The 24,013-nt window shown below is 40.5% G+C and overlaps 1 protein-coding gene across 1 annotated transcript in view; it reads left to right on the top strand.

Annotated features, from left to right (window-relative positions):
• Positions 1-24,013, top strand: part of tgfbr1a (transforming growth factor, beta receptor 1 a) — a 43,714-nt gene that overhangs the window by 3,932 nt on the left and 15,769 nt on the right. The window contains exons 2-4 of the mRNA XM_082172525.1: positions 18,992-19,225; positions 22,646-22,885; positions 23,530-23,760. Of these exons, the coding sequence (XP_082028651.1) occupies positions 18,992-19,225; positions 22,646-22,885; positions 23,530-23,760 (705 nt within the window). The remainder of the gene's footprint in view (positions 1-18,991; positions 19,226-22,645; positions 22,886-23,529; positions 23,761-24,013) is intronic.

The raw sequence follows: 24,013 nt of genomic DNA, 5'->3' as shown, positions 1-24,013 counted from the left end.
TTGTGATGCAGGCGCTGTCCGATCCAATAAACCCCTTTCACACAGAGCGTTGATCCCAGAAAATTGCCATAAAATTGCTACAGTGTCTTCTGTGTGAACAGAAACACATCACGGGATTGATCCCGGGATAAATCCCAGGCTGCGGACCTAATAACATTGCCGGGATCAGTCCCGGAGCACGCCGAAGGCAGGACCAATGCCGAAAGGGGTGTGTCGTAGTGATGACGCTGAAGCTGAGATAGTTCGTCAGCTTAGTGGAACGGTACGCAATGCGATGCTAGTTTATGATCGAATCAGAAAAAAAATGCACAAGTGTGGTTTGAGAGAGAGAGAAATCGCAGAACATAAGCAAACTTTGACGCTGTGGAGAGTCGAGACATTACACGTCACATCCTGATTTCATGTGTCTTTATGGGATCTTTACGGGATGTGTGAGAACGCACGCACAGATTCCAGAAAATCACTGGCAGTGTGAATGAACCAAAATCAAACGATCCCGGGACAAATTTCAGGACACTTTATCAGTGTATTTTCCAGGATCTCTGTGTAAAAAGGGGCTACAGTTGGGTGCTTCATCTTTCAACAAATGTTTCTTTGCGAACTCTCCATTACACTGCGCCTCGCTGACAAAACGTCTCGGGTTACGACTGTAACCCTCGTTCCCTGAGAAGGGAACGAGACGCTGCGTCGAAATCGACACATTGGGGAACGCCTTCAGCGTGACGCGTCTGAAGCCTGTATGGAACTAGTCCAATCTTGATTGGTGTTGCGTGATGACGTCACCCGTGACGTCGCTAGTGACGGTGAGCGGAAGCTATAAAAAGGACACCGGAACATAACAGCGTCAGCTTTCAATTGGTCGAAGCAAGTCGTTCTCAGGAGCGCGAAAAGTGTGGCCGAGGGACGCAGCGTCTCGTTCCCTTCTCAGGGAACGAGGGTTACAGTCGTAACCCGAGACGTTCCCTTTCGAGGGAACTCGCGCTGCGTCGAAATCGACACATTGGGGAACGAAATGCCCACTGCGCCACACTGAGAGAATACGCCCTAGTATGAAGCAATCTGGCATACTCAAGATGAGAGAACCCGTGAACCCGGTGTAGAGGGCAGATCCAAACTGTAGTGTTTTATAAAAGTGTGAGGGGAAGCCCAGCCTGCAGCATCACAGACCTCTTGGAGGGAAACTCCTGCTAGCAGAGCCTTAGAGGAAGCCACTCCTCTAGTGGAGTGGGCTTTTAACGCTAGAGGTGAAGACAAACCGCGCACCTCGTAAGCTGAAGAAATTGTTTCCACTATCCATCTGCTAATAGTTTGTTTTGAAGCAGGTGACCCCTTCTTTGGGGACCCAAAGCACACAAGTAGTTGATCCGATTTCCTCCATCCCGAAGTCCTTTGAACATAGATTTCCAGGGCTCGGATCGGGCATAGTAGATGTAATTTAGCTTGCTCATCCGACACATGCGGTGGAGGATGAAAGGCCCTAGAGAATTATAGACCGTGCCACACTTGACGGCACCTTAGGCACATAGCCAGGTCTAGGGTGAAGAATGGCCATTACTCTGCCGGGAGCGAACTCGAGGCAGGAAGGAGCGACAGATAGAGCCTGCAGGTCCCCGACTCTCTTTAGGGATGTGATGGCGAGCAGGAACGCTACTTTAACCGACATAAATTTCTCAGTCACCTCATCCAAAGGTTCGAAGGGTGCCAGGGATAACCCCTCAAGAACTACTGCCAGGTCCCACGTGGGGACCCTGGACTGGATGACAGGCCTCATCCTCCTAACTCCACGAAGGAAACGTACTATAAGTGGGTGTCTCCCCAAAGTGCCCACCCCTAAAGGCGTGTGGAAGGCAGCTAAGGCCGCCACATAGACCTTAAGCGTGGACGGGGAGAGCCCGTCAGAGAAGCGACTCTGGAGGAACTCCAGCACTGAAGCCACCGGGCAGTTAACTGGGTCCACTTGATGTTCTCTGCACCATAAAGTGAATACATTCCATTTCAACGCATACAGTTTCCTCGTGGAGGGGGCTCTAGAGTTTAAAATGGTCTCGACAACCTCAGTTGAGAGACCGACATTTAAGAGTTGGTCCCCCTCAGGGGCCAGACCCACAGCTTCCATAGCTCTGGTTGAGGGTGGAATATTGTGCCCTCGGCCTGAGACAGAAGGTCCCTCCTGATCGGAATTTGCCACGGAGGACCTGCTAGGAGAACCATAATGTCCGAAAACCACACCCGGGCCGGCCAGTACGGGGCTACTAGGAGTAGGCTGATCCCGTACCGCCGGACTCTCTCTAGAACCCCTGGGAGCAGAGCGATCGGGGGAAAAGCGTACAGACGTAGCCTCGGCCACGTCTGCACCATGGCATCCAGTCCCAGAGGAGCTGGATGCGTGAGGGAGTACCAGAGCGGACAGTGGGTGTTCTCTTGAGAGGCAAACAGGTCCACTTCCGCCTGACCAAACTCCCTCCATATTAACCCCACCACCTCGGGGTGGAGTCTCCATTGCCCGGGCCTCAGCCCCTGCCTCGACAGGATGTCTGCCCCCACATTGCTGTCCCCAGGGATAAACATTGCTCTGAGTGAAAGAAGTTTTCCCTGGGCCCATAGGAGAACCTGATGCGCCAGTCTGCACAGAGGGCGCGATCTCAGGCCCCCCTGTCGATTTATATATGAAACCACCAACGTATTGTCTGTTCGCACTAGAACATGATGGCCTCTGAGGTCCGGAAGGAAATGTCTGAGGACCAGACACACTGCCATCATCTCCAAGCAATTGATGTGCCAAGAAAGATGATGGTCCTTCCAAGTACCCCTGGTGTAGCGGCCTTCCATAACCGCACCCCAGCCTGTGAGGGAAGCATCCGTGGTTAGAATCTTTCTCTGACACGGTGCCCCCAACACAGGGCCTAGGGACAGGAACCCTGGTTTCTTCCACATGACCAAAGAACGAAGGCATCTGCGCGTTACTTTGATCGTGCGAAAAGGGTTGCCCCTCGGGGAAAACCCTCTGATCCTGAGCCACCACTGCAGGGCCCTCATGTACAGCAGGCCAAAAGGAATCACGTTGGACGCTGCTGCCATAAGGCCCAGCACCCTCTGAAAGTGTTTGACAGTGATGGCCTGGCCTAGCTTGAGACTCGTTACTGTGTTCAAGATGGTATCTACCCGAGCGGGAGACAACTGTGCCCGCATCGAGATAGAATCCCACACTACCCCCAGGAAAGTGGTCCTCTGTAGAGGAATTAAGGAACTCTTCTTGACATTGAGTCTTAAACCTAAGCACCTTAGATGGTTCAGAACAACATCTCGATGTTGAACCGCCATCTCTACCGACTGTGCCAAAATGAGCCAGTCGTCGATATAATTGAGGATGCGAATGCCTTGAAGACTCAGAGGAGCAAGGGCCGCATCCATGCATTTTGTGAAGGTGCGAGGAGACAGTGCTAGGCCGAATGGAAGAACCCTGTACTGATACGCCTTTCCCCCGAAAGCGAATCTTAGGAACTTCCTGTGTTGGGGAAGGATGGAAATATGGAAGTAAGCATCTTTCAGATCTATTGTGACAAACCAGTCCTCGGACCTGATCTGACTCACGATAAGATGTATGGTCAACATTTTGAACCTGTATCTCCTCAGAGACCGGTTCAATACCCTTAGATCTATTATAGGTCGTAACCCCCCATCCTTTTTGGGAACTATGAAGTACCGACTGTAGAACCCGGCTTCCCTTTCCTGAGGAGGAACCTGCTCTATGGCTTCCTTTGCTAAGAGGGACTGAACCTCTTGCTCCATAACCTGACCCTGCTGTGGACTGACCAGTGTGTGAACCACCCCACTGAATCTTGGCGGACGATATTCGAACTGAATTCTGTACCCCTTTTCCACTGTGCGCAGGACCCACTGAGATATATTTCGAAGACCCTTCCAGGTGTCTAGATAATCTACTAGGGGGATCAGTCTCTCGAGACTGACCTCTGGTGTTGTAATTGAAATATCGGTGGCCTGAAGCACTTGATTGGCAGGAACTAACCGACTTAATTTTATTGCAGGCCTCGTGAGAGGGAACGCAATCGACAGGGCCGCAACGTTTTCGGGCAGACACTGCGATTTGCGTTCGTCAAAAACCGATGTGTCCCGAAGCGCACGTAGCGGCGGGAAGCACACATCGATTTCCTGAGGGCTCCGTGGAGGAGCTTGATGTTGTTGCTCGATCACAGGGGGGACCACCCTCAGAGGCCTGCGCAACGCGTCAGGGCCCCTTAGCCGAAGCCTTCCTCGCCTGATTGACAGTCCTCAGATCTGTCCTAGGTCCAGACGACTTCGGCTGAGAGTGTTGCCCTCGGCCCCAGGTCTTTTTCGGGGGGGCACGAGAAGCAACACTCTCCTTCTGCTGCTGCAGGTGTGAGGAGCTGGCGGCTGCCTCATGGGACTGCCCCCTGGCAGCAGACCCATGAGACTTGGAACGACGGCGGGGGATAAGGTGTTTCAGTGCGGCTGACTGTCGTTTCGTCTCCTGAAACCTCTCGACGACAGTGTTGACTGCGTCGCCGAAGAGACCAGAAGATGAAATCGGGGCATCAAGGAGGAAAGCCCTGTCCTTCTCCCCGATGCCCGACAGATTCAGCCACAGGTGTCTCTCCGTGGCTACCAGTGCTGCCATAGAGCGGCCAATGGCGCGGGCCGTCTCTTTGGTAGCATGGAGAGACAGGTCGACCGCTCGACGCATTTCCCGAATGTCGTCGAACGCGACCTCCCCGCTGTCGTCCACCTCTTTGAGGAGGTCGGCCTGGTACGCCTGCAGAAGCCCCATAGTGTGCAGGCATGCACCAGCCCGACCTGCCGCCATATATGCTTTCCCAACAAGCGCCGAAGTGGTACGGCAGGGCTTGGAGGGAAGCGCCGGAGCTCTCAGGGACGATGCAGCATCGGGCGAGAGATGAGATGCAAAATTCTCTTCAACCCGAGGCATCGTCCCATAGCCCTTCTCTTTCGACCCCATTATACTAGAATATATATGCACATTGGGGCTGGAGAGTCGAGAAGAGAAGGGCTTATTCCACGATCTCGACACCTCGGTGTGGAGATCGGGAAAAAACGGGAGATTCCGGCGCGAAGGTTGTGGCCGGGCTTGCAGGAAGCGCTCATCAAGCATACTTTTTTTCGTCGCTTCCTGCTTATCTGGGGGCCATTCGATATTTAATTTACCCACAGCCCGGGTCACAAATTCCAGCAACTCCTCAAAGGCAGGGGAATGTGTTGATGGAGCTTCACATTCTCCTGCCTCGATGTTCAAACTATCTGACCCCTCAGAGCCAGACAGTTCGAACATCGGGTCCTCTTCGCGGGCGGAAGAAGCCGCTGGGCGGGCTTCCACCTCGCGAGCGGGACCGCGAGAACTGGCCGATGAATGTTGGGAAAGGGCCGAGGCCGTCTCAACATTATCAGCCAGATCCTTTTGCGATCCCCATGAATGCAAGCGTCTGTCGTGCTGCCTCGACAGACGTGGGACCTGATCCATGGGGAGCGCGTGCCTGGCCTGATTCATCGAACAGACCGAGGCGGGAGCGGAGCGTTCTAAGGGGCATTAGATCACAGTTTGCACAGACAGCGCCCTCGAGCGCTGCCCGTGCATTAGTGGTGGGAGAAAAAAATCGATCCATCGATGCATCGCGATTCTCTCTCCAACGATTCTGGATCGATTCTGAGAATTTCAGAATCGATTCTGAGCTTAGTTTTTTACCAGATGTGCGATGACGCTGAGTTTGCTTTAGAAACACCCGTCTTCTGCTTGCTAACCACTCCTCACACACGCACACAACTCGAACCTTCCGTAAAATAATCTTTCATAAAGTTCGGAAAGGTTGAAGCGAATTACAAGGACATTCACAGGCTTCATTGCACAGGATGCACTGTGAGAGACGCGCGCTTGTTTTGATGTTACACTTAAAGTGTGCTGTCTCGCCCGTCTGTATTTTCCTTACAAATGCTCTACGAAGTCATCATTTATGTGGTTTGGAATGCAGTGGACTTATATATTTAAAATATGAATCTCACTAACAGAAGGCTGCTTTCAATTTTAAATGCTGACGCACGCTTTGTTTGTGTACGAGACTGCTCGCGCAAGCGGCTGTGCGACTCTGTGTAAGTGGTTTAATATACTTGTGCAAAATGAACGTAAACACAGCCAGTTATGTCTTAAGGGATTAAACGGACAGGACAAACCACATTACTTCTTATATTTCAAAAGAGATCCGAGCGTGAATGCAGCTTAATAGATCTCCCGCAGTCTATGTCATAGTAAAATACAAAAGTACGATGAAGAAAAATCACTCACAGTTCTTGAATGGAAAATGTTCAGATAATCTTAAATACTGAAAGCACTCTTTGTTTGTTGTTTGCCATGTTTCTTTGCTCCTCTTTATTATTTGCTACTTGCTTGTATGGTTTGAAGTTATATAAGTTTAAAATTCTTAAAATACAACTGTTTTAATGATTTTTTTTAATTTGTAATTATTTTTTAAAAAGTACTTAATTACTTATGTAAACTAATGAATTAATAAGGGGGGAAAAGTAGATAAAGAATCGATCTGGAATCGGATCGTGACCTCCAGAATCGGAATCGGATCGGATCGTGAGGTGACTAAAGATTCCCACCTCTACCGTGCATGCTCCACTCCAAGACAAACAACACAGAGCACGTGTGTGTCACCCTCGCACAAATAACGCGGGCAAGGGGACGCACACTGTCTGAACTGCTTCTCTTTCTCCATCACTATACCTTTACCGAACAAACAACACCAAATAAGACACACAGTCACATATAACGCTTGCTGAAGAACAGAAAGCTGACGCTGTTATGTTCCGGTGTCCTTTTTATAGCTTCCGCTCACCGTCACATGCGACGTCACGGATGACGTCATCACGCAACACCAATCAAGATTGGACTAGTTCCATACAGGCTTCAGAAGCGTCACGCTGAAGGCGTTCCCCAATGTGTCGATTTCGACGCAGCGCGAGTTCCCTCGAAAGGGAACAAAATGCTCCGAACAAACATATAATCCTTCAGCGTGATCCGGGATGCCATTAAATTACAATAGACCTATGTTTTAAATAAAATAGTTTCTCATCATGGCTTCGAAAACGGTCAGGGATTACTGGAATCACTCGATAAAGTAGATGAAAGTACAGTTAAGTGCAAGATGTGTAATGCCAATCTATCATATACAAAACATTATAATGAGAACACTATAGAATGTTGTGAATTCTTTGTAATTGAATTTCAGCGCATTGTTACGGGAAGAGTGCATTCACAACGGGAGTTTCTGGCTAGCATGTAGGCCTAACTTGTTCAAGTTCACTTAATTTTGCATCCTTTTAGTGCAGATACAAGTTGTAATGGTATGTTTATGTTGTCCATCTAAGACATCTGATTAATCTCATATGTGTGTCATATAGAACGGGCTTCAGTTTACCTTTTAATTCACTCTTCAGCTTCACTTTATGCAGCTATTTTTCAAAAACATTGCGTTATTGAAAATCTAGCAGTTCTTCTAGTCATATTTTCATAACAGTGTCTCAATTAAAAATATTTTCATTATCGCCATGACTGATACTGAGTACTCGAGTACTCATTTTTGAGATCTATCAGTACTCGAAATGAAAAATTTACAAAGATGCCCATCCATACTCATATGTGAATTGGGTATTCATCTGGTATTGACCAAATAGTCTATCATGGAATGTGCGCTAAAATTTCACTAATTTATAATTCATAATTTGTGTAATCCTACTGATCATGGCAATGCAGTTTGTGATGTTAATAGCTGAGCGAAAAATGCCAGTGTTAGGACAGTTATAATGTTATAACAGGTTTTAATTGGGCTGAAGATGTTTGCTCTGACAGAAAGCCTCACAAAAAAATGTGGAACAGCAGCACATATACTGATATTTTCTGAGACTCTTTTCTTAGATTGGAACATTTCTGAGTCAACTCAACTTGTGTCCTCCTTACTCTGTAAAATATGACCATGATTTCCTTTAAAAAAATACAAATAAAATTAAGACACTCCCTCTAGGGTAGAAATTCTTGAGCTAAAAACACACCCCAGTTAACATCAAATCCAGTGATTAATGAGTAACCTCCATGGACACTGTCACTGATGGACCGATATGAACCTTTGCTAAGAAAAATCTATAGAGAGCGGAGGTGGTTTGTGGTTAACAGAGAGATTCGTGCATGCCTGAGCATATTCTCTCATGTAGAAATAGCAGCGGAGGGTCAACATGAATGTTTACGGAGCAGGTTATTGACTTGCACCATGCTTCAGACAACAGCAAATAAACTGAAATTGAATTCTCAGAAAGCCTTTCATTCAACAAATTAAAAGCCAATGATTGTTCTTCCATTCAGTCAGCAAATATGCCTTTTCAGACTGAGGTTACACTGGTTGAAAAGATAGTCATTGGTGGGCCAGAATTGGGGTAGGATCAATTCTAGACTTCAAAGTAGTGTTTTGTTTATTTCCCTCGACATTGTTTTGGTCATATGGTTAAGGATCGAGTGTCAGTTTGTTGTAGTAATCTGGATTAAGTTGGTGGCGTTGGGCTGCTGTCTTTCTGACTGTGACTCACAGCAGGCGACTGATTTGGCCCCGTAATGTTCTCCAAACTTGGCAGCTTAGGAGGTCTGACTCCTTCCTCCAGACAAGCTGAATGTGCGAATGACTAAGGAGGATATGTGTTCTCTGATACAACATAACACAATTTAATGTCTTTTCCGCCCCTTGAAGTATTTTTATTATCTCTGTCACAATATTAGCAGAACATATGTCAGAGTTGGAAGTTTGAATAATAAAAACTTTACTTGCGCGCCCTGCTGAAAAAAAAGACATGCTGAAACTATAGCCTGACCAGCTGAAAAGTGTATGAAACCCTTCCAAAACCAGGCAATAGAGCAGCCTGTCCAGGCTGGGAGATCAAATTAAACCAGGAAACCATCATAGGCTGGTTCAAGATGTTTTTCAGCAGTATAATAATAATACCTCACTTCAGAAAACCCAGACCATGCGTCAAAGCGATTGAACACTCCCAAACACTAGAGTTTAACAGTTTGAGGTCAGTAAGATTTTTAATGTTTTTGAAACGAGTGCTTTCTTTTCACCAAGACTGCATTTATTTGATCAGAAATACAGTAAAACAGTAATATGGTGAAATATTAAAATAACTGTTTTCTGTTTTAATATATTTTAAAATGTAGTGTATTCCTACAGCTGATTTTTTTTGTAAGTTGCTAAATAAGAACAATTTCTAATTATTATCAATGTTGAAAACAGCTGTGCTATTTCAGGGGAACAGGTTTCTTTTCAAGATTCTTTGAAAGCTCAAAGGATCAGAGTTTATTTGAAATAAAAATCTTTTGTAACATTATAAATGTCTTTACTTGCACTTTTGATCAATTAACGCATCCCTCCTGAGTAAAAGTATATATATATATGTTTTAAATCCAACTAATCCCAGACAGTAGTGTATGAGAATAAGTGTTTGTCAGGTGAGGTTCCTTTATCTTGGTTATGTGGAGACTGTCTGTGTAGTGACTAGTGAGGCAAACCAATTGGAGTGGAAAAGGGAAATGAAATGCTGTACAAAAAGTTGATGCAAAATCCAAAACGTTTTTTTGGAAGGTGCTAAAATATTTACAGCGCAGGAGAAAACAAAAATAAATAAAAACTGTACAAAAAGAAAACAAAACAGCAACAATGTGCTAATTTTGCCTAAACCAAATGTTCTTCTTCTTCTTCTTCATATGTTTTTATTGGTGGTTGGATTCCTTTCAGCCAGCAAACCTATTTATAGGCTGAAGCCCCACCTACAGGGCATACCAGCAACTGGAGCAAACAGCAAACTAAAAAGTTTATAACGATCAAATTAAATAATATAAACACCCAACACAACACTTAAACCTTCCAAACCTTCATTAACAGAGAAAGAGTTTAACAACAAATTAAATGGCAAAAACAACTGTTTCTAAATCCTCCCCCCCTCTGACATCACACCAAAAAGGTAGCTTCCACAGGAAGTGATGTGGCTGTTTAACCAGATTATGGGTTTGGTTGTACAGAGTATGAACTGGGAAGTTTAACTGCAATAAGATTAGTGGGGAAAGTAAAGGTATTTCTGATAAAAGGTGTTCTGGAATTCTGTTCTTTAAAAAAAAATAATGACAAACTTTAAGAAAAACTCTGAAGAGTTGAAAACTATTAACAAAACACAGCAGAAACAAACTTTAGACTGAACAAAACAAAACCTCCATAACACCTTCCTGATGTGTATACAGATGCACAGTACCAGTGAAATGGGTGTATGTTTGTTAGTCCAAGTTTATAGAGTCAGCAGGTTAACCTGTGACAGTCTGATTCAGATCTGCATGTCTGTGTTGTGTTTTGTTTTGTTTTGTTTACCATCTTATATATTTCCTGTGCTATTAAAAGAATGTGATTTTTCCTTTCCAGTCACCCGGCATGGAAACCTGCTTTAATTTAGTGTTTAGTACTAATGGAAATGCCAGCACACTCAGTTATTAGTCATTACATTGGCATGGCTGTCTGGACACGCCCACTTCTTCTTTTTCTAGCCTGATGCATTTTCAATCCTATCGCAGTAAGTGAGAGAATGCCCAGCCATAACATGAGCTCTTTATCTTGTTTAGTCTACATTTGAACAAACATCATCATTCATCCAATGTTAACCCTTGTGTTGTGTTCAAAACCCATAACACTTGTGATGTTCCCGTTCAAAAATGACTGGCTTATAAAAACCCTAACCCTAGCTTATAAATCACTTGTTATGCTATATTATCACCCAATATTAGATGAATTATTTTTGGCAACTTGTTTTCTTTCAATTAGGACTAGTTTTATATTTATATTTGCATCTGATTAATCGTAGGCCTCATTTATCTGAAAGTAGGCTTCTCATTTTTTATTTTTTTGTAAAAAATATATTATTTTTGAATAATTTTGGAAATATTAAATAAAATATCAAAACAATTTGCACTGGTGATTACACTAGTCTACCTAAATGTTTCACTAAGAAGTTTGTTTTGAAAAACTTTTATTTTGTAAAAAAAAAAATGGCACAGAGTCACACTTGTGAAAACAAGAAAAGTTTAAAGAAAACAAGTTGACAAAAAGATTGAATCCAATATTGGGTGATAATATAATGAGCGATTTATAAGCTATTTTTTGTAAGCCGTTATTGTCAAAAAACAATAACTGGAAATTTGCAAAAAACATTTAAGAAGCAGTTATATCCTTTGTGAACAAAGTCACTAAGTTTTAGTCCAATGCAATAACATTTAGCCTACTAGTAATTTCGGGAAAAATAAAATCTTCTGGTCAAAATGACCCAAACGCAACATGAGGGTTAAATGAAAAAACACCTTGAATAAAGACAATTTAAAAGCGAGAGTGAAAATATAGGGCATATAAGATATTACAATGTGCCCTTTTTTTAAAACAAACAAAAATGTTAATACATGACATACCTGCATTAATATTTTACCATGTTTTATAAGCATTGCTGCAGTGGTGAGGTGAGGTGAATATTATTAGAGTGATTAATAGGATTTTTAAAGGTAACTGAATGCAATGGGTTTAGCATGTGCTGCTACAGTTGCTAAGCGACAAAAGTCATTGATTCTTTTTTTTCTTTCTTTTTTTCGTTGCATTGTAAGTATGGAGATGGACAAAAAAAAAACAAAAAAAAAAAACAATTGTGTCATGGGCTTTCCATCAGAAAACAGATTAACAATGTAAACCTAAACCAATCCTTTAGTTAGCTAGGTTGTTTGCTGAAAAGAATTCACCATTTGTTTTGTTCTTTAGGTGCGTGTTATTTAAAATTGAATCAATAATACATAATGTGTTGTATAAAGGTGCCTACCAATTCCTATCCATTAACTAATGCAGAAAACTGCAGAGGCCTCCATAGTGTATTATGGCAATTATTAATGGCAGCTTTTGATTAAACCTTTTGAAATCGGTTAGTCAGAATCTCTCAACTGAACTTACAGCTTCATTTAGATGAGTGACTGTGACAGCCCACTGCATATATTGCATACATAATGACCCCAGTGAGTGCAGAGTGAGACTTTGTTCGACTTTTCTGCTCCTTTTCTCTTTTCTCAGGGAATCACTTAATTGGAACATTGTGTGATGTAAAATCTCTCACCTATAATCAATTAATGTAGAAGTTGGCAACATGACAGGGTTTTTTTCCAGTCGGGCCAACAAAACTGTTCAAAGGAGGTGATTTAAATTTGTATTTTTAAAAAGGTAAAATGGTACATACTTGTGAAATTCTTGAGTGTCAGAGTGATGTCCGATATACAAATGATTATTAAATTTTTTCTGGGTCATATTCACAAAAGTCCAGTTACAAAAAAATCCTTATTTGTTACTTGAAAATGAAATTAACATGAACTTAAATAAAATCAAATATAAAAAATGTATTTTTTTTTTTTTTTTTTTTTTTTTTACAAATTATAAAGACATTTACAAACATTAAATAATACAAATTGGCAAAAAAAATATTCAAATGAAAATGGAAAATATTAATAAAAGTGATACTAAAATAACAACTTTTAACTTTATCAAACATTTAAAATGACTTTTCTTGAGAATGTTTGTATGACTTGCTGGTGATAAAAAGGCAATGCAGCTGTTTCTCTGTTTGATGCATTATCTTCTCAGAACGTAAAGTTCAAGTCTTAAAAGAAATATCTTAATAGAACTAGCCTATTTAATTATTAATTATTCTGACTGTTTGAGTTAGGACTCTTCTCATATTAAAATGAATAGTGTTAACATTAACATGCATAGTTATAATTGTATTGAGGGAAATAATATCACAATAGTTAACGTTTTGTCTCCCAGCCCTAATTTTATTTACTTACATGGAGTTATTAAACATTTCTTCTGTGGAATACAAAAGGAGATATTTTGAAGAATATCCTCTTCCCAATAATGAAAGTGAAAAAAGGACAAAAGCTCCAAAAGGACAAATGCATTAATGACTCATGCGCTAAATACGATAGATTTGTGTGAGGAACAGACTTAAATTTAAGTAAGTATTAGAGATGCACTGAAATTTTGGCTACCGATAATTTCCAGCCGAAACAACAATTTTTGGTTTCGGGTTGAAATTGTTTTGAAGGGCCGAAATCATTGACCGAAACATTGACATTAAATTAGCGCTTCTCCAATGCTGTATTTTGACTGTTCAGAGTCTAATTCGTGCACACAAAGTGGATAAACTGCAAGTTAATGTCAGCTGTGTGGACTCTAGGGCCGGGGTGACAATATCAATTCCTCGATTTTAAATCTCAAGATTGAAATAAAAATTCACTAAACATTACCTGCCATCCAATAATCGCAATAAGATTTGTGCTTTTCTACTTTTAATATGAAACAGTTTTACAGACTTTATCACGAAATTCAATGAATAAATGTCATTTTGGCACTCTTTAATACGGCGTGACAGATCACTCGCAGTAGACACATCAGTTCAAGCGGCAGCACGGATCAAGCGCACATTATAGCACTAAATAAACTTCAGAACAGTATGTTGAAAGATTTAGAATGACTTAGTGAAATGTATAATGACTCATGTATCCTAATCCCTATCACATCAATCTGAGGATTTTTTCAGTTTATGTAAAATTCATGAAATTCATTTAAAAGTCTTATATTAATACAGTTATACAAAACGGTTTGCATCACTACTAAATATCTTGACGTATTGTATGATTCATGAATTAATCTTTCTTTTGAGTCTTTTCTGCAACGGTTTAACAGCAAAAGGAAGATTGTCAGAGAATAACAACTTAAACGTTTCTGTGTTCATTCCGCAAAGCTATGGAAGTCATGAGCTATATGAACCACATTTATGATATTTTGATGGTTGTTTTGTGTCCTTTTTGAAGTTTGAAAGCTACAGTTCTGATTTGTTGCAGTGAAATGCAAAAGAGCAACCAGCACATTATTCGAAATATCTCCTTTTGTGTTCCACAGAAGAAAGTCGTAGAGGTTTAAAAGTAATAAGTTAAATAATGACGGAATTTGTTGGGTTTTTTTTGCCTCTTTTAAATGCCAGTCATTTTACCACATGCATCCTCCTTACAGTGAATTTCTCATAGTGGTAAATGAAGTGCTGTTGTGAAGCTTTGTCTCTTTTTCCATTTCATGAAATGTTGGTCCAATTAAGTATGATTTATTTAATTATTTTCTTCCTGCTGTTTTTCTTTCTAAACAGGCTATTATCTACATCATGAGTCTATGACTGAATCTATGATTATTTCCTGTGGCATGTTAGCAAGCAAAAGAGAATCACTTACCCAATAAAAAATGTGCACTGTAATTAAGCCAAAAATAGAGGTTTATAAGCAATACAGAAAACAAGTGCAGGACACTCCCAAAAACATTGAGAACACAACATTCTCAAAAGTGATCTTTGTCATTTACAGGTAGACATTATAAAATATAATATCTTACAAGGGCTAATTACTATGAGTTAATGTAACATGAGTGTCAGGGTTATTTTTTTTTTTTTTATCTGTTTCCCTGTTTCCCTCATGTCTGAGTTTCACTTTTTTTCAGTTTCCATGGTTAACATTATTAGTTCATTGGTTTCAGCTGTGTCATTTATTAGCTTGTTTCAGTTTGTTATTTAAGCCTCACCCTTGCCTTCACTCTTTGTCCAGTCTCTGTTATGTTGAGATGTGTTTGCTTGCTTTCTGAGTAAGAATTAAACGTACTAGTGTTTTCTGAGTCTTCAGCTTCCCTGCATGCATCGTTACAATGAGTATTTAATAGAAGTAATTTCAACATCCTGCTGGTGCTCCAGAGACCACGTTTATCATAATGCTGAGCGTCATATCAAATACACCAAAGAAGAATGTTCATTCTACATTCTTGATAAAACCACAACAGAAGTCAAAGATGGCACTAGATGTTTATACGGTATGCACAGCCTGTGCGAAAAACGTAACCATTTTGAACTGCATTTATACTAAGCGATAATTGTTTTTATTCAACCCTTCTGCTGCTTTTCAACTGAATCTTTATTACTCTGAGTTAAGGAACTTGTCAGTTATTTCAGAGGTGTGAAAAAATTGCATCAGGAGATAGGAAGGTGTGTAAGGGCAGGGATGTAAGGGCAGGGATGGATGTGATTTTTAAATGAAATCTGTATTGTTAGTTCTCTGCATAACTTGTGACTACCTAACATCCTAAAAGTAAAGTTAGGGGATAAATCACCCACAAATGAAAATTCTCTCATTTACTCACCCTCAAGTCCAAGCAACATTGGACCCAATTGACTTTCACTGTCAGGACAAAAAACAGACATTTTTTCCACAGAAGAAAGTCATAGGTTTGGAATCATTGACTGAATTATCTCTTTAATAGAGCAGTATCTAGGTGCATTCACTTAGATCTTAACCATACGCTACCATTCTTTAATAATTTTGAAAGAGGTATCTTGTGCTCACAAAGGCTGCATTTATTTTCAATTTCAAGTAACTGTTTTCTTTTTTCTTTTTTTTTATGTAAGGCCGTGAGGGTGAGTAAATGATGACATAATTTTCATTTTTGGGTGAACTATACCTTTAATGTTTTTTTTATTAATATGGAACTCAGTGGCGGCTGGTGAATTATATTTTAGGGGGGGCTAAACCAAACCCCTGTAGGGGGGTCTGGGGGCATCCTTCCCCAGAAGATTTTTTTTTGGATTTTCACATACAAACGAAGCATTCTGGTGCATTCTGACAAAATATAAAATAATAAAGACAAAATAGAACATTTTCCTACAAAGACGAATGGGGCCGGGGAACTAAGTTTTAACTTAATTTATTTGCATTGTAGAATTCAGCAAGATTAAAAGTGCAAATACATCAATAGAAATTGGGAATTTATACACAAGTTAACATTCTCTCTCTGTGTCTGTATGCGTGTTTGTGAGAGAGAGAGAGAGAGAGAGAGAGAGAGAGAGAGAGAGAGAGAGAGAGAGAGAGAGAGAGAGAGAGAAAATCTATTGTGTTGGTAACTTCACTCATAAAGCTATCTACAGTCAAGTATGCAAATACAGTCAAATACAATAAAATACCAATATAATAGGCTATGGGCAACCTTTTATGTGTGGTTGTTCAAGACACACTGAAGGCATGATGCCACCATAGGTTTGCAGAGAACTACATACAATATGCACACTGAAGGCATGATGCCACCATAGGTTTGCAGAGAACTATATACAATATGCACACTGAAGGCATGATGCCACCATAGGTTTGCAGAGAACTACATACAATATGCACACTGAAGGCATGATGCCACCATAGGTTTGCAAAGAACTACATACAATATGCACACTGAAGGCATGATGCCACCATAGGTAGCAAGTGACTCACTTGATCGAAGATATCCCCCTCGCTCTCTTTGCTCAGTTACGTATGACGCAGTTACGTATGACGCAAGCGCGTAAGTGCGAGTCCCATATCCTCATTGAAAATGCATTGAAGGCTCATTTTCCGAAAAAAAAAAGTTTTAACATGAGAGTCAATGGGAGAATGCTTGGGCGATTTTCCACGTCAATGAATTCGCCCAGAGAGGCGGGAGTCGCGGGCGCGACCATTTGAAACGTGACTTGAATCTGACGAATCTGATTGGACAATGACAGATAATATGTCTAGAACACAGAAAACTACGTTTGCTGTGATAGAATTTGTAAAAAAAAAAATCCTCTTTCTCCCAGTTGGTAGTGCGTCGCCCAAATCGCCCCTATACACCATCCGCCCCTGATGGAAATATTAAATACTTTTTTAAATGAAATGATACTCTAAATTCGAAACTAAAACTGCCAGTAGGTGGCGGTAAATTTCTAAATTAGTAAGTCGTTAAATCATTAAGTCATTCATTCAAACGGCTGATTCATTCAGGAATTAAGTAAATGTCTCTCTTTATGAATGGACCATTGAATCATTGCCTAACCTGATTGATTCAATCAAAACTTTGATTCAGAAACTAAGCACTGCTATGTGTTGCTCCGAGATGCACAACAGTTCTGCTCTGGCTTTACAGGTAATATTTTCAATAGCAAAATTGAGCAAAAGCAGACAATATTGTGTCTAAACTATAATATTATTAACTTATTTATTGTACAACTGTATAAAATGAATATCAAATTTGCACTCGTGCTATTTGGGACACAAACAGCACTCGTGTGATACTGCTTAATCATGATATAAATATCATGAAACAAAAACTCATACAGGGGCACTTTTGCACTGATATCTTGAAGTTTTGGAGCATTCTAGGCTAAATCACACAGCGAGTTGTTGCTTTCTCCGAATATGCATCTCTCAGCTTATTTCATTTCCGAGTTGTCTTGTAACATGTATGCTCTGTTTAAGTTTAGTTTCATTGTGTGTTGGATCTGTTTTCCCTGTTCCTGTTTGCCAGTGTGCCCTCTGCCCTAGTTTCGTAGTGTGTGGCAGTTTGTTACCTTACTTACTGATTATGTTTACCTGTTGTTCATTTAGTTACCTCATTACATTACCTTATTATCTTATGTATTTAAGCCCTTAGTTTCCTCATTGTTCCGTGTCGTCTTAATGTAGAGTGTAGATGTACACGCCAGGCAGAAACCTTTCGCTTTCTAGTTTGAAGCCTGGGGCTGCTTGAGGTTTGGCCGCTGCAGGTTTGTGTCCTTGCATCTCCACAGCACTAGGCTTCAGACTTCGACTGGTATGGATAAGCCCAACTGGGAGCTATGCTGTCAGTCTCCTCTTCCTATGTAATCTGGTCAACAGGACATGTGCTGTAATTCCAACCACACTTGCGACATCGATAATCATGTACGAGAATTGAGGACTCCTCAAAGAAAACGTTTTTAAAAGAGACTACAAAACTACATCCCACATCAAAATTTAATTGCAAGATGATCTTTTCACAAATTGTCATGAGTGCACTGCTTACTATAAAAGAGACGCATCATTCTTATACATTCTTATAGCTGTTGTTTAAGCCGAGGCGATTTGTTTGTCAGCATTTTGTTTCCACAGCACATTAACAAAACATTTTAATAGCACTAATAAAAATACAATTACAAATTATTATTAATACGTTTTAAAAAAATTATATAGGCCTAATGACAGTCTTAAGGTCCGAACACAGCACAAATCAGTCATTGATAAAAAATCAAAAGCAGTTTCAAACACAGACTTAAAAAAAAAAAACGTTAACAAAAAATTGCTGCTTCTCATACCTGGGCTACCATCATTAATGTATGGTCCACAGGAGAAATATTAAGCCAGTGAATTAACATTTGATATACCGTTGCCAGCTTATGTTGAGGCAAATTCATCTCTCGTCGTGTCTAAGAGAATGCGGCGTTAGTACAGCGACAGAAGCCGAAAGCTCTTAAGTTTTTGATTTCACTTTCAGGGAATAATTGACTGTGGTTTGAGACTCCTTCACCAGCGTAACTCTTGTGCAAAGTTTGCAAATTGCATGTGTGATATGATACTGATATCCACGAGCTCGCCTTCTGGGTGAAATATTTATGCGACGTGACATTTTTCCATCCTTTTTCCACGCTGACTCCATCTTTGCTCGCAAAATGATTGAAAAGATTATCATTCTCCACGATTTAAAAATAAATAAAATTAATGATCAAAACTGTAAACTACTGTTGATCTCACAAGCTGACGATATGACTATGGAGCATATCACCCAACACTAATCTGCTTAGGACACTTCCTGTACTGTTTAACAAGCTGACTATCTTGTTAAACAGACTAAGCTGACTAATTTAATACTGTTAAGCTGCTTTGATACAATCTGTATTGTGAAAAGCGCTATACAAATAAACTTGACTTGACTTGACTTGACTATCTAAGTGTATCCTCACCTGGAGTCTCTTTCTCTCTCTTCTCAATCAGGATTGCTGTGTTTTTGTGAGCGATGTGTGAATCGGACATGTAACACAACCGGCCTGTGTTATGCGGTCGTCACAAAGTCTGCCGGACAGATCGTAATACAGGAGGGTCAGTGCATTCATCAAGATCTACTTTACCCACCAGACAGGCCTTTCCAGTGCGCCTCTTCCAACAACGGCCGACATCCGTACTGCTGCGACACTTACATGTGCAACAAGAACCCAAAAGTCAGCCCAGGTAAGAGGATAATGTGATCATGATGACTTTTGAGTGGGCTTTCAAGACTTTGTGACTCTATAACGTCAATATGTCATAAAAGTGTCACAATACCCAAGTTCATATTTGGATTGGGGTTATTTTGTCTGGCACAATAAATGATTTTAAAATGACTTTCCATGTTGAATTTGCATAGTTTTTTTAGTGCGGCATCCAAATCCTTTGTTCCACATGACTCTACATCAGCTTAATTAAATAATCTTTTGTTTTGACCTTGAGCTTACAGACGTATGGCCCATTGTGTCAATTATTTCCATGTCGCTGTTGTATATAAAAGATGCATAGTGTCCTGAAGTAGTCTGAAAACCTTGGGAGTGCACACTGGCTAATACGTCACAGATAGGAACATTTAGGAATGAATATATAGTTCGTGCTCTCATTTACAATGAAGCTAGGGACCACAAGTGCTTGGTCCTTCAAAGCTGGCTTTGTTGCTTAATTTTTTCATTAGTTTGAACCATATGTTTAGATTAAAAGAAATTGTGATGTGAGACTTTGATGTAGCCTACAGTTACAGTAATGTACCAGAGCTAACAAACTCAGCGAACTCATTTAGGCCTAACTCAGTGTTTTTCATTATTTTGCTTTTGCACAGACCTGCTCCTGAGCTCCCTTATTACTCTTAATCATTTTAGCTGTCTCCATTTTAGATGTTTACTAGGGGCTGCACAGTTGTGAAAAACTTGTGAATTTCCCTTATTGTCATCACAGTTATTAATTCTGAATAGTAGGGATTCACAATATGTCAGCACAATAAATTTTTTTTATATTATTTATGGTTATATTGGATATTTATCAGTCAATATTTTACATTTTGTTGGAGGAAAAATAGTACTAAAGCTTGATTAATGTTTGTTAATGTTGTTTTAATGTTACTGAAACTCCTCATGAGCATTTATTATGAGCTCTTATTTTATAGCCGGTTACAAAAGTAATATTTATTACATTTATCTTCTATACTGTAAATAAATTCACTTAAAGGGCACCTTATGCACAATCCATTTTTACATGGTGTTTGGACATAAATGTGTGTTGCCAGTGTGTGAACACAATCACCCTACAATGATAAAAATCCACCCACTCCTTTTTTTAAATCCCCATTAAACCAAAGCAGACTCATTAGGCATGCCTTTTTGATTCTCTGAGTAGTGTGACATCATACTGCACAGGCCCCGCCCATAGCCGCTGACTGACAGTCCTGCATTACCATAGTTTCCACCCTCAGCGAGTTGTACGCTATCCGCCATTTTCTCCGCGCTGGAGCAGCTGTAGCGATCCTGGTGTTCTGTTGTTGGATGTAAGATTGAACAAGAGTCTTCATTTTCTCCCAACATCTGGGCCACTGAGGACGCAGTGGATTAGTTTTACTTTTGAAGGTAATGTGCCCCAAAATATACCTAAATTCGTTTTATGTCTGCGCAAATCATTTCCCTCCAGACTGCTTTGTGAACGAGGGGAAATACAAGGCAGGCTTTGCTAAAAAGTTGCTACTCAAGGATGGATCAGTACCAACTATCCAGCTTATAACGTTAGTCTCCGGTGCTATTCGAGTCAAGGCAGTAATGAAAGGTAGAGGGTGCACTTTATTACAGTTAGGAGTTGTTTTACGGATATAACTGTTAACCAGTTTATTGAGCACCCCCTGAAAAGGCATAAAGTCTGTTTATATTTTTTTACTGTTAGTTTTAACGAGTGTTTATGGATAAGACTCTTATGCACACTTCTTGTACAGTTTTATTCAGCTCTTATGGTGATTTTCTGGGGTGAAAACGGACACTTCATCTTTTGTGTGATGTACAATAAACGTCATAAAACTCATTAGTAAAGTTTTGGCCATCATTCAGACGAGGTCTACTCTGCTACAACAGGCTTGTAGTGGAAAAGCAAGGTGACAACATAAGTTATAACTAATTCAACTAAACCATACCTGTTCTATCTCCATGCACAGCATATATTCTCTGGCTCTGTAGGCATCACTGTCCAACTCCGGTTCGAACTGAACACCGCTAGTACAGTTTCTGACATTTTATTGCGTGAGATTGTCCTGTTTTTTTTGCTGGTGTGCCGGAGAATGAGCTCTTGAAGCTCCGCCCTCTTCTTGAAAGGGGGCTGGCAGCAGCGGCTAATTTGCATTTAAAGGGACACACACAAAAATGGCTCGTTTTTGCTCACTCCCAAAAGTGGCAACATGCTATAAAAAATTATCTGTGGGGTATTTTGACTCATACACAATCTGGGGTCATCAGAGACTTATTTTACATCTTGTAAAAAGTAGCATAATAGGTGCCCTTTAAATTAAGCATACAACTTTGTTTAGTGTAGTGTTTAAATTTTTTTAATAGTTTTTTATTTGTATTTTTCCGATCTGATCCATGCCGTATCGCAAATGGCGATTATTTAATTTGTTTTATGCTAGTGCATGCCAGCAGAATTGCCTGAGATTGGTCTTTTAGACCACATATCCAAAAAATTCCCTTGCAATAGAAATGGCCTTGATGAAAATAGTGCACTTCTCTAAATGTATTTAAGTCACAAATCAATCAAAACAAGCTGTTAGTATAAATTGATTCAGCCACTTTTCCCTACGGGAGCTCAAAACATTCTTACAAAGGACAAATAACACAGAGGAAATATCACGTATAATACAACATACAACAATAATAGCCGTCAACACAGTTTGGATTTCACATGCTTTGCTTTTAAATGTTAATATTAAAGAGTTTCAATAGTTTGACCAAAATGTCTGGTGTTAGTTCAGATTAATATGCAGAGGAGCAGCGACTGACATTAGTGTTTTTTGGATGAACATCACAGACAGGACAAAACGTGCTGGAAATTGATTGTCGGATAGCCACTCTCTTAAAACTTTTAGTCTTTTAGACTTGTAATTCAAAAGAATGACTTTCAATGTCTCACTATTCTATGGTGCTTATTGAAAAATGAAGAAAGGCTATTTTTTCTCAATGTCATCCGCATTTGCCAGAAAATAGTTTCAGCATGATGACCAAGGCTCTACTGTGAATACTGCCTTTTATTACTTGTGTTGTATTAGTGTTTACAGCAGTGGTTCTCAACACTTGACTCTAAAGCCCCCTTTTGTCTGAGACAATATTCAAAAGTCCTCCTATCCAATTTGATATATACCTTGTAAGTTGATGGTACTTCTGTTGTAATAAAAACAAAATTATGATCTGATCTGTTTAATGTTGTACATGTTTATTTTTAGTGGGTTTTTTTCTGAATTGAATTCATATTATGCTGATATAAATTTAAATCCTTTTTAAGACCGATTGGGGGGCCCTGGAAGTTTGCTGAGGTCCACCTGATTGGGAACCACTGGTTTACAGCCTAAAACATGTGCTTTGCTGCTTCCTCTTTCAGAGTTGCCTGATACTGAACCCCAGTCTCTGAGTCCTGTAGCCTTGGCCGCAGTGATTGCCGTCCCCATCTGCGTGCTGAGCTTCATGCTGGTGCTTCTCTTCTACATGTACCATAATCGCTCCATCATCCACCATCGTGTGCCAAGTGAGGAAGACCCCACTATGAACCACCCATTCCTCGCTAACGGCACCACGCTAAAGGACCTCATTTATGACATGACCACTTCTGGATCAGGCTCAGGTAATTTTACATACTATTATTATCACATTATTGTTTGCCTTTCTTCTTTATATGAATCCAGCTGTACCGTTTTTTTAATGCCACTTAATATGCAAAGATTAAATTAAAATCATTACATTCCCCTTCATTTTTATGTATTTACAGGATGTTTTTCCTGTATTGCCCATTAAAAGCCCCAAAGTACGCTCAAGCCAATGTCATTTCCTTAACTTTGTTTTCAAAGCCCCTTGGGAGCAATTGAGGATGTGTAAATTGACAGTTTAATGCTTTCCGTGAGTTATGAGCCTCACGCCAAGCTGGTAGGCTTGTAGGCTTTATCTTTAGTCTAGGATTTTAGTCCAGAAGCTGCACTAGCTGGTTTTGTTGACAGTGTCTCAGATAGAATATTTGTTTTTAGCGCCTGCATGACTATGAAATCATGACACACTTCCTCAAGGGTTCAAGGTTTGACTTGTTTGCATGGCTCTATTATCTCCTGCTGGCAGATTCCGTAACTACACTGTTTTGAGGGCAAAGAGCATCTTTCTCCATTGACATTAGACGTTGTTGTGTGTTCTGACAAAATGTTTTTTTTTATAATTTGTAAGCTTGTATTTGACTTTTTAAAATATTTTTCCCTGACTGCTTTTTCTTGTCTTCTATAGGTTTACCACTGCTAGTGCAAAGGACCATCGCCAGAACCATCATTCTCCAGGAGAGCATAGGGAAGGGGCGATTTGGAGAGGTGTGGAGGGGCCGCTGGCGTGGAGAAGAGGTGGCAGTGAAGATCTTCTCCTCCAGAGAGGAGCGCTCTTGGTTCCGTGAGGCGGAGATTTACCAGACTGTCATGCTTCGTCACGAGAACATCCTGGGCTTTATTGCTGCAGACAACAAAGGTCATACAACACTGAAAGCACTTCAGTTGCATTAAGTTTTATTGTACTGTACATTATTTGCTCTCTAGCAAAAGTGTGTTTACAGGGATTAAAGTTCTCCGTCTCTATGACGGATTTCCGTCAATTGCAGGGTTCCAGTCTGTCCTTAATGTCTTAAATTCACTTTTCATAATTTTAAGGCCGTAAATAGGCTTTCATTTCTCAAATAGTGTAATAAATTTCTTAATTTTAGTTTGAATAGGTCTTAAATTAA

Source organism: Leuciscus leuciscus, assembly GCF_965113295.1.
Source record: "Leuciscus leuciscus genome assembly, chromosome: 6".
In the NCBI taxonomy this organism is placed as follows: Eukaryota; Metazoa; Chordata; class Actinopteri; order Cypriniformes; family Leuciscidae; genus Leuciscus; species Leuciscus leuciscus.
This window is presented reverse-complemented; position numbering and strand designations above follow the sequence as displayed.